Source organism: Lissotriton vulgaris, chromosome 11 (assembly GCF_964263255.1).
Source record: "Lissotriton vulgaris chromosome 11, aLisVul1.2, whole genome shotgun sequence".
Lineage (NCBI taxonomy): Eukaryota > Metazoa > Chordata > Amphibia > Caudata > Salamandridae > Lissotriton > Lissotriton vulgaris.
This window is the reverse complement of record NC_141699.1, coordinates 827,989,400-828,002,364: the sequence shown is the minus strand read 5'-3', so window position 1 is coordinate 828,002,364 and position 12,965 is coordinate 827,989,400. Positions and strand designations below refer to the sequence as shown.

The 12,965-nt window shown below is 46.9% G+C and overlaps 1 protein-coding gene across 2 annotated transcripts in view; it reads right to left on the bottom strand.

Moving 5' to 3' along the window:
* SLCO2A1 (solute carrier organic anion transporter family member 2A1) overlaps nt 1–12,965 on the bottom strand; it is a 661,420-nt gene that overhangs the window by 235,951 nt on the left and 412,504 nt on the right. For both annotated transcript variants that reach the window (XM_086943938.1, XM_086943937.1), the window contains exon 5: nt 12,101–12,199. In XM_086943938.1, the coding sequence (XP_086800064.1) occupies nt 12,101–12,199 (99 nt within the window). The remainder of the gene's footprint in view (nt 1–12,100; nt 12,200–12,965) is intronic.

The window sequence follows — 12,965 nt, the reverse complement described above, 5'->3', positions numbered from 1 at the left end:
AAAGAATTACACAAACTAAGACAGTACATTCACAATTAAAACACTCAATATTCATTATGATGCAAAGGATAAAAAGATAAAAGAATAGATCAATTTACTGCAAGAAGGGATCCACAAAACCTCATCTGACGATAGCAGACATTCAAGAGGTTTTAACAATAAATAAAGTGCTTCTTTGTACATTAAAATAAAGTGCTTTAAAATTACAGGAATTATACATTTTCTCTGGAGATATAAAAGGCCTGGGGGGCAAATAAAAAAATCATGATTCAAATCCTGTTTCACAGCTCCACAGTATTGACCACCCAATGACAGGATAAACCATCCATCTTAATCCACACATTTTCATAAATCTTCACACAAAAGGACTTAATTGGGTCTTTAAATACAATTGTGTCTCAACACTTCATACAAACACACAGCCAGAATGAAGTCTTTTTTTATCTGTAAACAATGTTACAAGTCTTGGTAAAAACTTCAAATTTTAGAAATCGATTTTAAGTCACACTTTAAAGCACCTCTAGTCAGGCAAGATAGCACCTTGTCACTACTGAAGGCCAATCTGATGAAAAGTATGATTATAAAAGGTCCCAAGGGAATTAGCATAAAGCTCAATCAATTGTAGCAATTAGAACGTCTTGATTCGAGTTTCAGAGAAAAAAATATTGTACGCCACAAGAATGAGACAACCCGGCAGGGGTTCACTCACTAGAGTCAGGGCAAACCAGACTGGCGCACCTCCAAAATGCAGGGGCTTTATATACAAATTCAACATAGAAATGAATGGAAATTACACAGTTAGCATAGAGTGAGCAAATATATCAAAGGTTTTAAAAATTTAAATAAAGAATTATACAATGTCATATAATACCACCATCCTAGCACTCTCCCTGTCCCCAACGGAATATTATTATGCTCTATTCTATTCTGACCTAATGTCAAAGATATGAAAGTACAAACCTAGTTCTATAAAACAATAACAAACTCAATGCATGAATATATTCACTGTGAGGAGCAGGAAGAGACGTTGGAAATGTTGCAAATTACAGCCCACTTCCTTTGAAGCTCACCAAGAACAGCATGTCATCACAAAGCATCAGTGCACATTTTGCTGAGTGTGCGGGCATTATCAGAAATTAAAACATGGCTGCATTCAAAACAAAGATGAAGTCAGTGCCTATTTCTGGGACTAGCTTACAAAACACAGACAAACACAATTCTATAGACTGCGACATTTTATTTTTTGTGCAGAAGCGTTCATAATATTACATAATCTTAAGCACACTCTTTTATTTAATCACAATCATTGTTTACAACTTCTTTTACTAAGTCGTAGCCTTCCATGAAAAGGATTGTTATTAAAGTTTGAATTTCAAGGTGCAATCCTGTGGGTTTTGAATAGCTGGGAGTCTGGGCATACCAGGTGCAACCACCCACATATATATATATACAGGGAGGAATATGATGGATCATGCATTATCCAGAACAAAGAGAGCAGATTTTGGAGCTATCGTCATAGACTACCTCAATCTACATTGCCCTTCATGGTCCACAGAGATTTAAACACTGGCCCCAGCATGTACCATTTAGCAACTATTCCTGTGTTCCTTGACCTGGGCTAAATTCCAAGGGGATTAGAATTTCCAAACTTTTCCAACATAGCAAGTGTTCAGTACTGTACAGGATACATCCAATGTGGGAGGCATTTTACCCTAGGTCTATGTATAGTATGTTTGCTTGCAGTGTACCCTTTTAATACAAAACCTATGTTATATCACACTCACCATTGCACAATGATGCAAGGATGTGTGCCTGGTGCAAGACAGGCTTGAAAGCCACGGTGCAGGGGGACAGAGAAACAGCAGCATTTCACGCAACGCAGCCCATTGCACAAGTTACTTACCTTCGGTAACGATATATCTGTAAGAAACAGTAGTTAGTATTAGATTCCTTATCTTAGAATATCCCCAGGCGTCAGACTGGATCCGGAAACTTTTGCATAGCAGTACTCTTGCACGTCGGTAGGTGCCGTCTGCGGCTCCGCGTCTGTCGTCGGCGTTATTGGCGCCGGGATGACATCGCCGGAGTACTTAGATGCTGCCCTCGTGCGCTGACGTCAGTTCTTATACATAGCTTTTCCTCGCCAGAAACGCAGAGACATGATAAAAACCAACACTGGTGCCATGAAACTAAGGCCCTGAAAGGGGATGACCTTAACCCTAGATATCAGTTCGCAGAACGGGAAGGATGGGTGGGGCGGTAAGGAATCTAATACCAACTACTGTTTCTTACAGATATATCGTTACCTTAGGTAAGTAACTTGTGCATCTGAAAGAAACAGGTTAGTATTAAATTCCTTACCTTAGAATAGATACCCCAGCAATACCAACCCCGGAGGTGGGTCTGCGAACCAATGATCACACCAGAAAGTCCTGGAGAATGGAACGGCCGAAAAAAGACATCTCGCCGGACTTGGCTGTCCAGGCAGTAGTGTCTTGCGAACGTGTGCAGCGCGGCCCACGTAGCTGCTTGATAGATGTCCTGCAAGGGGACTCCACGGCCCAGGGCAGTAGTAGCCGCCATGGCCCGAATGGAATGGGCCCTCAGCCCAACAGGAGGCTCCTTTGTAGCCAAAGACCAGCATACCTTGATGCACAACACGACCCACCGAGAGATGGTCCGCTTGTGCACCGCCAGACCTTTTTTTAGCGCCCACGTAACCAACAAAGAGTTGGTCATCCACCCGGAACTGGCGTGTGCGATCCAAATAGAACGAAAGCGCACATTTTGGGTACAGACGTGGAGCCTCTATTCCTCTTTCGAGGGATGCGGAGGCGGAAAGAAGGTGGGCAAAGTGATGGACTGCCCGATGTGGAAGGCTGTGACTACTTTGGGCAGGAAAGAGGGTTGTGTCCTCAACACAACTTTGTCCAGATGGACAGAAAGGAAGGGAGGTTTAGAGGAAAGAGCCTGGAGCTCACTCACCCTCCTGGCAGAGGTGATGGCAACCAGGAATGCAGTCTTCAGAGTAAGGAGACGAAGAGGACAGTCATGAAGTGGCTCGAAAGGAGCGCACATCAGATAGGTCAGAACAAGGTTCAAGTCCCACTGAGGCATCACGAAAGGAACAGGAGGAAACATATGAGTGATGCCCTTCAAAAACCTATTTACTACTGGGGACTTGAACAAAGAGGGCTGATCAGGGAGCCTTAAGAAGGCGGAAATGGCAGAGAGGTAGACCTTCAGAGTGCCCAGAGCAGAGCCCTGCTGGGCAAGAGAAAGAAGAAAGAAGAGAACCTCTGAAAGAGGGGCAGAAAGGGGATCCACAGCCTTTGCTGTGCACCATGCCACAAATTTGTTCCACCTGCAGGCGTATACCGATTTTGTGGAGGGATGCCTGGCTGCCAGAATGACATTACAGACTTCAGGAGGCAAGTCAAATGGCCTCAACTGCCACTGGTCAATCTGCACGCAAGTAAGTGGAGCCTGGACAGGTTCGGGTGGAGGATCGTCCCCTGCTGCTGCGACAGAAGGTCCTCCTGAAGAGGCAGACGAATCGGGGGATCGACAGACATGCAGAGTAGCTCGGGATACCAGTATCTTCGTGCCCAGTCCGGAGCCACAAGGATAACTTGGGCCCGGTCGAGTCTGATCTTCTTCAGCACTCTGGACAGTAGTGGTATAGGTGGAAAGGCGTACAACAGACCGCAGCTCCACTAGCAACGAAAAGCATCTCCGAGCGAGTGCCGCCTTGGAAATTCCAACGCGCAGAACTGATGACATTGCACGTTCTCTTCTGTGGCGAATAGATCTAACCAAGGCTCTTCCCACTGCTGAAAGAGGCCTTGCGCCACGTCCGAGTTCAGACGCCATTTATGATCCATCATGCACCGACGGCTGAGTTTGTCCGCCCTGGCGTTCAGGGAACCTGCCAGGTGTTGAACCACCAGGGTCACGCCCTGATGTTCCAGCCACTGCCATAGGCGCAGAGCCTCCTGGCATAGGGTCCACGACCCCACCCTGCCCTGTTTTTTGCAGTACCACATGGCGGTGGTGTTGTCCGTGAACACCTGCACTACACTCCCCCAGACAGAGGGGAGGAATGCCTTCAGTGCAAGCCGGGACGCCCGCAGCTCCAGAAGGTTGATGTGGAGCCGGGACTCTGCCAGAGACCAGAGGCCTCTGATCTCTGCCTCTCCCATGTGCCCCCCCATCCCTGGAGGGACGCGTCCGTCACAACTACGTGCTCCGTTTGGGGTAGGGAGAGGGATCTGCCGCTGACTCAATCGCGGTCCGTGAGCCACACTGCAACTGTCTCGCAGTGCCCTCCGAGATCAAGACATGGTCGGACAAGTTGCCCTGATGCTGGGCCCACTGAAACTTCCGGTCCCACTGCAGAGCCTGCATCCGCCACCTGGCCTGATGCACCAGATGGATGCAGGAGGCCATCACCCCCAGAAGCCACAGCATCAACCTGACCGAGACTCGGGCTAATGGCTGAAAAATCAGAATCAGAGCCTGAATATCCCGAACCCGCTGTTCGGGAGGATAAACCCGAAACTGCACAGAGTCTAGAACCGCTCCGATGAAGAGGAGCTTCTGAGAGGGACACAGTTGTGACTTCGGCACATTGATGGAGAACCCCAGCAGGTGCAGGAGGTCAGCCGTAGTCTGGAGGTGGCTGACGACTGTCTGGGGCGAGCCCGCCTTCAACAACCAGTCGTCGAGGTAGGGGAAGACTGAAACCCCTAACCTGCGCAGATGAGCTGCGACCACCACCATCACTTTCGTGAACACCCGTGGGGCGCTGGTAATACCGAAGGGGAGCACAGTAAACTGAAAGTGCTCGTGGCCTACCGTGAACTGCAGGTAACGCTGGTGGGCCAGCAGGACAGGGATATAAAAATAAGCATCCTGCAAGTCCAACGCTACCATCCAGTCTCCCGGGTCCAGGGCAGCTAAGACCTGAGCCAGTGTCAGCATCTTGAACTTCTCCTTCCTGAGGAAGCCGTTGAAGTTCCGCAGGTCCAAGATAGGGTGTAGGCCCCCTTTGCCCTTCTTGGGAACCAGAAAGTAGTGGGAGTAACAACCACACCCTACTTCTAGCCCAGGAACGCGCTCGATGGCCCACTTGTCCAGGAGGGCCGTAACTTCCTCTTGCAGAAGACTCAAGTGATCCCCCGACACGCGGTGGTACTGGGGTGGCATGGCTGGAGGGGTCGCCTCGAAGGGGAGGGAGTAGCCCCTTCGGACGATTTGCAGCACCCACCTGTCTGATGTGACAGTGTGCCAGTGGAGGAGGTGATGGCGAACCCTGCCCCCCACTGGCGTCACATGGGCCTGAAAGCTTGGACTAGGGGGATTTTGAGGCGGATGCTGCAGGGGTCGGTGTGGACTGACCTCGCTGTTGTCCCCGACTGCCGCCACGGCGGTTACCACGTCCGCCACCGCGCTGGATGTTAGTCTGTGGTCCGTGGCTGGCAGGAAGTGTGGGGGCGCCTCTTCCTTGGCCACGAAAGGAGCGAAAGGCAACAGATTGCTGGCGCGGGCCGAGAGGCCCAAGGACTTGGCCGTAGCCCTGGAGTCCCTAAAGCGCTCAAGCGCAATGTCTGCCTTGTCGCCAAAGAGGCGACTGCCATCAAACGGCATGTCCATAAGGGTGTTTTGGACATCAGCTGAAAAGTTGGTGGACCTCAGCCAGGCGTGGCGACGAATCGCCACTATCGTTGCCATCGCTCTGCCTAGCGAGTCCGTGGTATCCAGCCCACACCGGATGGAATACCATGCCGTATCTCGATCCTCCACAAGGGCTTTGGTGAGTTTAGTCAGGACCCCCTCCGGACATTGTGGCAGCACGTCTGCGACCGTGTCCCACAGAGAGTGGGTGTAACGGCCCAAGAGGCACGCGGTGTTGACGGACCGCAACCCCAAACTAATGGAGGAGAACATCTTTTTTCTATACTGTTCATACCTCTTGGATTCCCGATCGGGGGGAGCCGTCGGGAATGCGGTCTGGGAGTTAGAGGCCTGGATGACCAGGCTCTTGGGGGTGGGGTGGGTGGACAGGAAGCAAGGGTCGCCCGGAGCCGGGCGGTGGCGCCTGGCCATGTTCCTATCTACAGGCGAACCTGTAGCGGGCTTGGACCAAGTGCCCAGAAGAACGTCTGACAAGGCCTTATTAACCGGCAGCAGAGGCTCAGCCGAGCTTACCTGCGGTTTAAGGACCTCAGTGAGGAGGTTAGTCCTCACGGCCGCGACGGGGAGCACAAGGCCCAAGGCCTTGGCAGCCCGCGCCAGCACCACACTATAAGCAGCCCCCTCCTCCTTAGCCACGGTAGGAGGGGAGACAAAACCAGTGTCTGGGGAGGTGTCTAGACCACTGGCCTCCCCTAGCTCACCTGCCCAGTCCTGAGAAGACTGGCACTCACGCGCCAGAGGGTCCTCGGCCCCCTCCCAATCCTCCTCGCCACTCATCACCCGAAACTCAGGGTCAAAGGATGGGGCCGGGTCGTAGAAGTAAAAATCTCCTAGAGGCGTTGAATACGGCGCTTAGTGGCGCCGCTCCGGCGCCGGACCCGAACCGAGGGTAGGACCGGGGTCAACGTCGTCCTGGGACAGCGCCAGAGGCGACACCCTGGGGGCCGGAGTCGGCGAGGTCGTAAGGTCGACCGGCGACGACCCGGATCCGGAACCGGATCTGATGGGACCCTGCGGCATTGGGACTGAAGTCACCGACGGCGCCGGGGCCAAAGCACCCGATGGCACCAGGGCCAAAGCACCCGGCCCGGGTGGGAACCCAGCCGGGGCCGCTTGGCCCGAAGGCGCCGCGGAACCCGATGGAGGAGTGAGCGACCTTATGGCAATGAGGAAGGCCTCGATCTCCTCCGGCGTCGCGTTCTACCCAGGGACCAGCGGGTATAGAGCAGGCCGCGACGCCTGCGGCTCCGGCGGAGCCGCATGGGCGGTGTTGCCCGAACCCCCGGCCACGTCGCGTGAGCATCGAAGGGAGTCAGAAGAGCGATGTCGCCTGTTCGACTTCTTGTTTGAGGACTTCGAGCCAGAAGACTGATGACGACTCCCAGAACTGTGGTGACTCCGGCCCCGCAACTGGTCCCTCGACCTCCTTCCGGACCGGGACCTCGAGCGGCGCGGGGCTGACTGCCGAAGCTCGAGTCGCTTGCGGGAACGCTCCCGTCTAGCTTTGGACATCAGGGCCCGGCAGTCGGAGCAGGACTTGTCGTCGTGGTCGGGGCCCAGACAGTGAAGGCACCGACAATGGGGGGTCGGCAACCGACATCAGTCGGCTACAATCGACGCAGGGTTTGAACCCGGGCATCCCTACCGGCACCGTCGGAGTCGAGCGACTTGAAAGATGATCAAAAAGAATCGAAAAAGTTAGTTGAAAATTGGCTATGGGTACTACTTTTTCCGGATCGGCGCTTGCTGGCGCGGAAAAAAGAAGAACTGACGTCAGCGCGTGAGGGCGGCATCTAAGTACTCCGGCGACGTCATCCCGGCACCAATGACGCCGACAACAAGTGCGGAGCCGCAGACGACGCCTACCGACGCTCAAGGGTACTGCTACGCAAAATTTTCCGGATCCAGTCTGACGCCTGGGAATATTGTAAGGTACGGAATCTAATACTAACCTGTTTCTTTCAGATACATTGTTTTTTAACTGCATTGCTTGAAATGTTAATAAATATATCAACAGGTGTTTATGACACATCAAATCATTTGTTGTATTACAGTTTATTTTTCAGACTCTAAATTCTCATGATCACAATATGTTTAAAAAAGGAGGCAACATAAAATAGTTTAATCAGCAGCACATCTCCAGGGTATGATGCAACAGTAAGAAGTAGCAACCCGGAAAGTAAAAATGCTTCTGATCAATAGATTTCTTCACTAGTAGTCCTGAAGTCACTAAGCTTGACTATTTTCTTGAGGGAACCTCCAGATCTTTGATCTATGAGGCTGACTGGTATATTGTATTTGTATTGCTCCTTGCTTATTCGTTCTTGCCTTTTATTTGTTTTTTTCCCCTGCATGTATGACTTGACTGCTATATGTACAGCACTCTGATACCCTGATGTGTCATGTTTGATTTGATTTGATTTGTCAACTTGTAAAGCGCGCGAATGCCCGTGGGCGTCTTGGCGCTATGACAGATCCTCATCTCTCAAGAACGGTGTCTAGAGTTATGCAGAGAACAGCCAGGTTTTTACTTCCTTTCTGAAGGATTCCAAAGATGGGCACGTTTTTATGGCAAGAGGCAGCTGATTCCAGGTTCGTGCTGCATGTACAAGGAAGCTTCTTCCACCCCAGCTAGCTCGTCTAAATTTGGGGACACTAATTAGCTTCAATTGACTGGATCTAAGAAGTCTCGTTGGTTCATATTGTTTTAAATGAGACCTCAAAAATTGTGATCCTGTTCCCTGAAGTGCCTTGTAGGCCAGGCAGAGTGATTTAAATGTCACCCTTCTTCCAATTGGCAGCCAATGCAGGGTTTTTAGTTTGTGACTGATTGGCTCAAACTTAGGTATGCCTAAAACAATTTGGCTGCTGCGTTTTGCAGGCGTTGTAATTTAGCTATGATTTTTGTCCTAGCTCCGGCATATAAGCCATTCCCGTAATCCAGTCTTGCCAAGGCTAAGGCTGTCACTACTGTCTTACGTGATCCTGTGGTAGATAAGGCAGTATCTTTTTTTATCATTTTTAGAATATACCAAAGTGTTGATGACAGCTTGCTGGCTTGGGCTTCAAAAGATAGATTGGTGTCTAGAGTGACGCCCAGATTCTTCACTTTTTCTGATGAATTTGGGCATCTACCCAAAATATTAGGCCACCAAGCAGGGGACCAGATGTTTGTGTCACCCCATAGTATCATCACCTCACTTTTGTCTTCGTTAAGCTTTAGGCAATTCCTTTCCATCCATTGGCTAACCTGTGTCATGCATAGTTGGAATTTTTCTGCTGTGTCCTCCACATCCTTGCTGATGGACACCACAATTTGGGTGTCACCAGCATAGGATATTGGGGTGAATCCACAGTTCCTTATGATTTCTGCAAGGGGGGCCACATATAAGTTAAAAAGGGTGGGACTCAACGAGGACCCCTGCGGGACCCCGCATGGTGAGTTAAAAGATTTAGATTTCGCTCCTCCTACTTCTACTGAAAAAGTTCTATTTACTAAGTAGGATGCGATGAGGGTACATGCGGAATCATGTATTTCTGCTGTTTTTAAACGAGTTAGGAGAATCTCGTGACTGACCGTGTCGAAGGCCGCCGATAGGTCGAGTAATATCAAGGCGGCCTTTGCTCCATTATCCAGCACTTTCCTAAGTTCTTCCACAGCTGTGATTAAAGCAGTTTCCGTTCCGTGTCCTTCACGAAAACCGAACTGAGAGTGTTCTAGCCAGTTACCGTCCATCAGATAACGGGATAGCTGTTTGCTTAAGAGTTTCTCTAAAATCTTTGCGGCAAAAGGGATCCTAGCTATTGGTCTATAGTTACTTGGTTCTTCACAGTCCCGATTTGATTTTTTTAGTAGTGGTCTAATTGATATATTTTTCCAGTCATCTGGAAAGGTATTAGTTCCAGGTATTTGAGCAAATAATTTTTCTAATACCAGGCTCAGTTGTTCTGAGCAGATTTGCATTATTTTGGGTGGACAAGGGTCCATTGGGCTACCTGAGTTAGTGGTGAGCAATTCCTTCTGGATTTGATCTGCTGTTGGAGGAATAAATTGGAACAATATGGGTTGGACTGATTGTTCCACTAAATTTATTGATTGTGGGGTAGCCTGATCTGCCATGTCTGTGTTATGGCTTTTGAAAGAGTCATAAACTGAAGATACTTTGTTTACAAAGAATTCACCTAGTGTGTTACTATAGTCTGACGACATTTCTTCTGATGTACTGTTTTCAATTTTTGAAAGTTTTTTAACAGTAGAAAAGAGGGCTTTACTAGAGTTTTTTGACTCAGTAATTTTTTGAACGAAGTATTTGCTTTTCTCTGTTGTTATTAATTTTTTATAGCTAGCTAGAACTTCTTCATATTCTTTTTTTAGCTGGGTGTCGTAGAATGTTCGTTCTATATAAAAATTCTCAAATAAATAAATGTATCCAGTACATGTGGCTGATGTGCCTTGAACAGCTCCCGTAAGAAAAAAGTTATGAGATGAATCCAGTCATCCCATTTAAAAATTGGCAACAATAGCTTGAGTGACAATATTCATTACATGTAGCCAGTTGCTTTATTTTAAAGCTGTTAATGACTACTTATTATGTCCCATCTTGCAGAAAAGTTAATGGCGACAAGCAATAAGATTTTCAATTTATAAAGAATGTACAAAACCTATTTAATATGAAGAATAAAGTACCCTTGTTGTACATTATACAGAATTTGCAAGTCACAGAGGAGTTCCATAACCATATAGAGGAATTAGGTCAAAGCCAAGTTCCTTTATAAGGGAATGGAACTCTGAGGTGACTTGCAATATCCTTAAACATATATGGAAGGGGTTCTTTATCTCATATAACATATGATCGGGTTAGCTCTTTCATATGAAAGAGAGAACATGTTTGCAAACATGAAGAATACAAATAGAATTTCTAGTGCATAATTAAACATATCAAAAACCGATAAGATATTTGTTGTAAAAAGATATTAGAAACAGTCAAATATAAGTTAGTTTTTCTTTTTTTTTAGAACGGTACTTCTGAATGTGTAGAAACATGCAGGAAGATTCTAACGTTTCTATAATTATCTGAGGAATGCAAAAAATAATCATGTTCTTTCTGCTAGAAAAATAAAGCAGAAGAAAGGAAAGCAGCACAGCTGCTCCTCTGACATGATCTACCTTTCATCTCGGAAGCAGGCATTGTGACAACAGAACTCAACTGTAATAACTTATTACAGTCAAGTTCTGACGTCTTTCCTTTATCATTCGGGTCTGGGTATGACACAAATTGCAGATTATTAAGAAATTATTGACAGGTATTTATACAGGTACTGCAGAATCCAATTGTATTATATTGTAATTTTTATGATTTTAATGTAACAGAATTTTTACACCAAAAAAGTTGTGTTTTGACAGATGTTGAAGGCAGGAAAAAAAACACTAGTGGGTTATTTACTAAAGTTTTGCACAGGTACTTGTGTGAAATCATTACAGTGATTCAGAGCATTGCGTTGATTTACATACCAAGATAAAAGGCTGCAGACAACATGCAACATGTCTCAGCACCGCAGGAATGCCACAAAATCCTTAATAGATAGTCCCCAAGGTTCATTGAGTCTGCTCTTTCTCCAGCCTATTGCAGCACTTAGCTGCCGTCTTACTGCAGCAAGCTATTTTAAATATATACACTTGAAGCTAGGGTTTACAATCGTGTATAAAATAGCAAAATACCTTTCTTCGTGTGTTTGTGGGAGAGCCGCACAGAGCCACTTTATGAAGATTTGGAAGGCAGGATGTTGTGTCTGCCTCCCAGCACCTTATAAATGTTTTTGATTGGTCTATGTGTGTCGCTTATAAGCTGTTAGACATTTTAGAGTGTTTCAGTGTTTAGTGCAGCCAGTTGCTGGGAACATGTTCAGCTCCATGGATTATACTATAATTCAAGCTCCCGGGTTGACTTGGGCGTCTTCCAAGGAGTCCAAGTACTCCGAATGAGGAGCATAGATACAGAGGAGCCCAATTGTCTCTCATTGTAAGAATCCAATTTTCTGGTCCTGAACATACAAACCACTCCCTCTTATGATAGATTCAATTATTGGTTATAGTGCATGTTTTCGCAAACATCACTACCACTTCTGATAAAATAATGTTCCATGGAAAATTAAAATGACCACGCTTTTAAAATTTTCTATAATATGTAGTATTTCTATGATGCAAACCTAGCCAAACGTCAGCGGTGAGCTGTACATGGCAAAGGCAATGGTTGATCGATAAGATAGCTGTTTTTTGAACTATTAATGCATTGTAATGGCATGCGGTGTTCCGGTTTCGTGTAAACAATGTTTACCTATCTAAAACACTGGACAGTGCATGCAGTCACACATCTGGATAAAGTATATAAATAAAGGGACTCACCAACATCAACTCTTCCAATATCCACGAATATTCGCAGAACCACTGACCCCAAGAGGTAACCAACTGCTGGTCCAAAAACGGCAATAGAGAAAAGGATTGCTGCAAAGTAAAAAAAAAGGTGAAAGTTGAAGAGAACCAGGAGTGTAAGGTCGATGAAGGAACGCAAAAAGTGGGATATTTTATCACTATTTGATATATCCTGAATTGCTACAGGATTAAGGAGAAGTGGAGAAGAGCTTATTCTTTAGTTCTTTCCTGAAGTGCAGTAGGCAGGGGAATGTCTGAGGTGCATAGGCAGCTTTTTCCAGGGAAATGAAACTATGAGAGCGGGATGAACATGCATGTGAGAAGCTTCCACTCAACCCGGACCTTCTCACATAGAACCATGACGAAATAAGACATCCCAATCCCAAGGAAATGAACCTTGCAATATGGCTCCTAACGTCATAGATTTTCTTAAACAAGCTCGTAGACCTACTACTAGACAATGTTATGATGTCAAATGGAAATGATTTGTTCTTTGCTGCCAGCATCAACACATTAACCCGCTAAATCCACAAATACAGTTCTTTCTAATTTGTTGCATCTGCACACCACAGGGTTTCAATAAGCTTATACAAAATATCCCTTATTAAAGCGTTTATCAAAGGACTTAAAAGAATCATTCCCCCTAGACTTCCACCTGTGCCAGCATGGAAATCAAATATTGTACCAACAAGGCTTATGGGGCCCCCATTTGAGCCATCAAATACCTGCCATTTCAATATTTATTTTGGAAAGTCGCCTTCTCAATCGCTATCACTTCACTCTAGGTGTGTTAGCGATCTTCAGGCACTAACCTTGGAAGAACCATTCTTCAACTTCA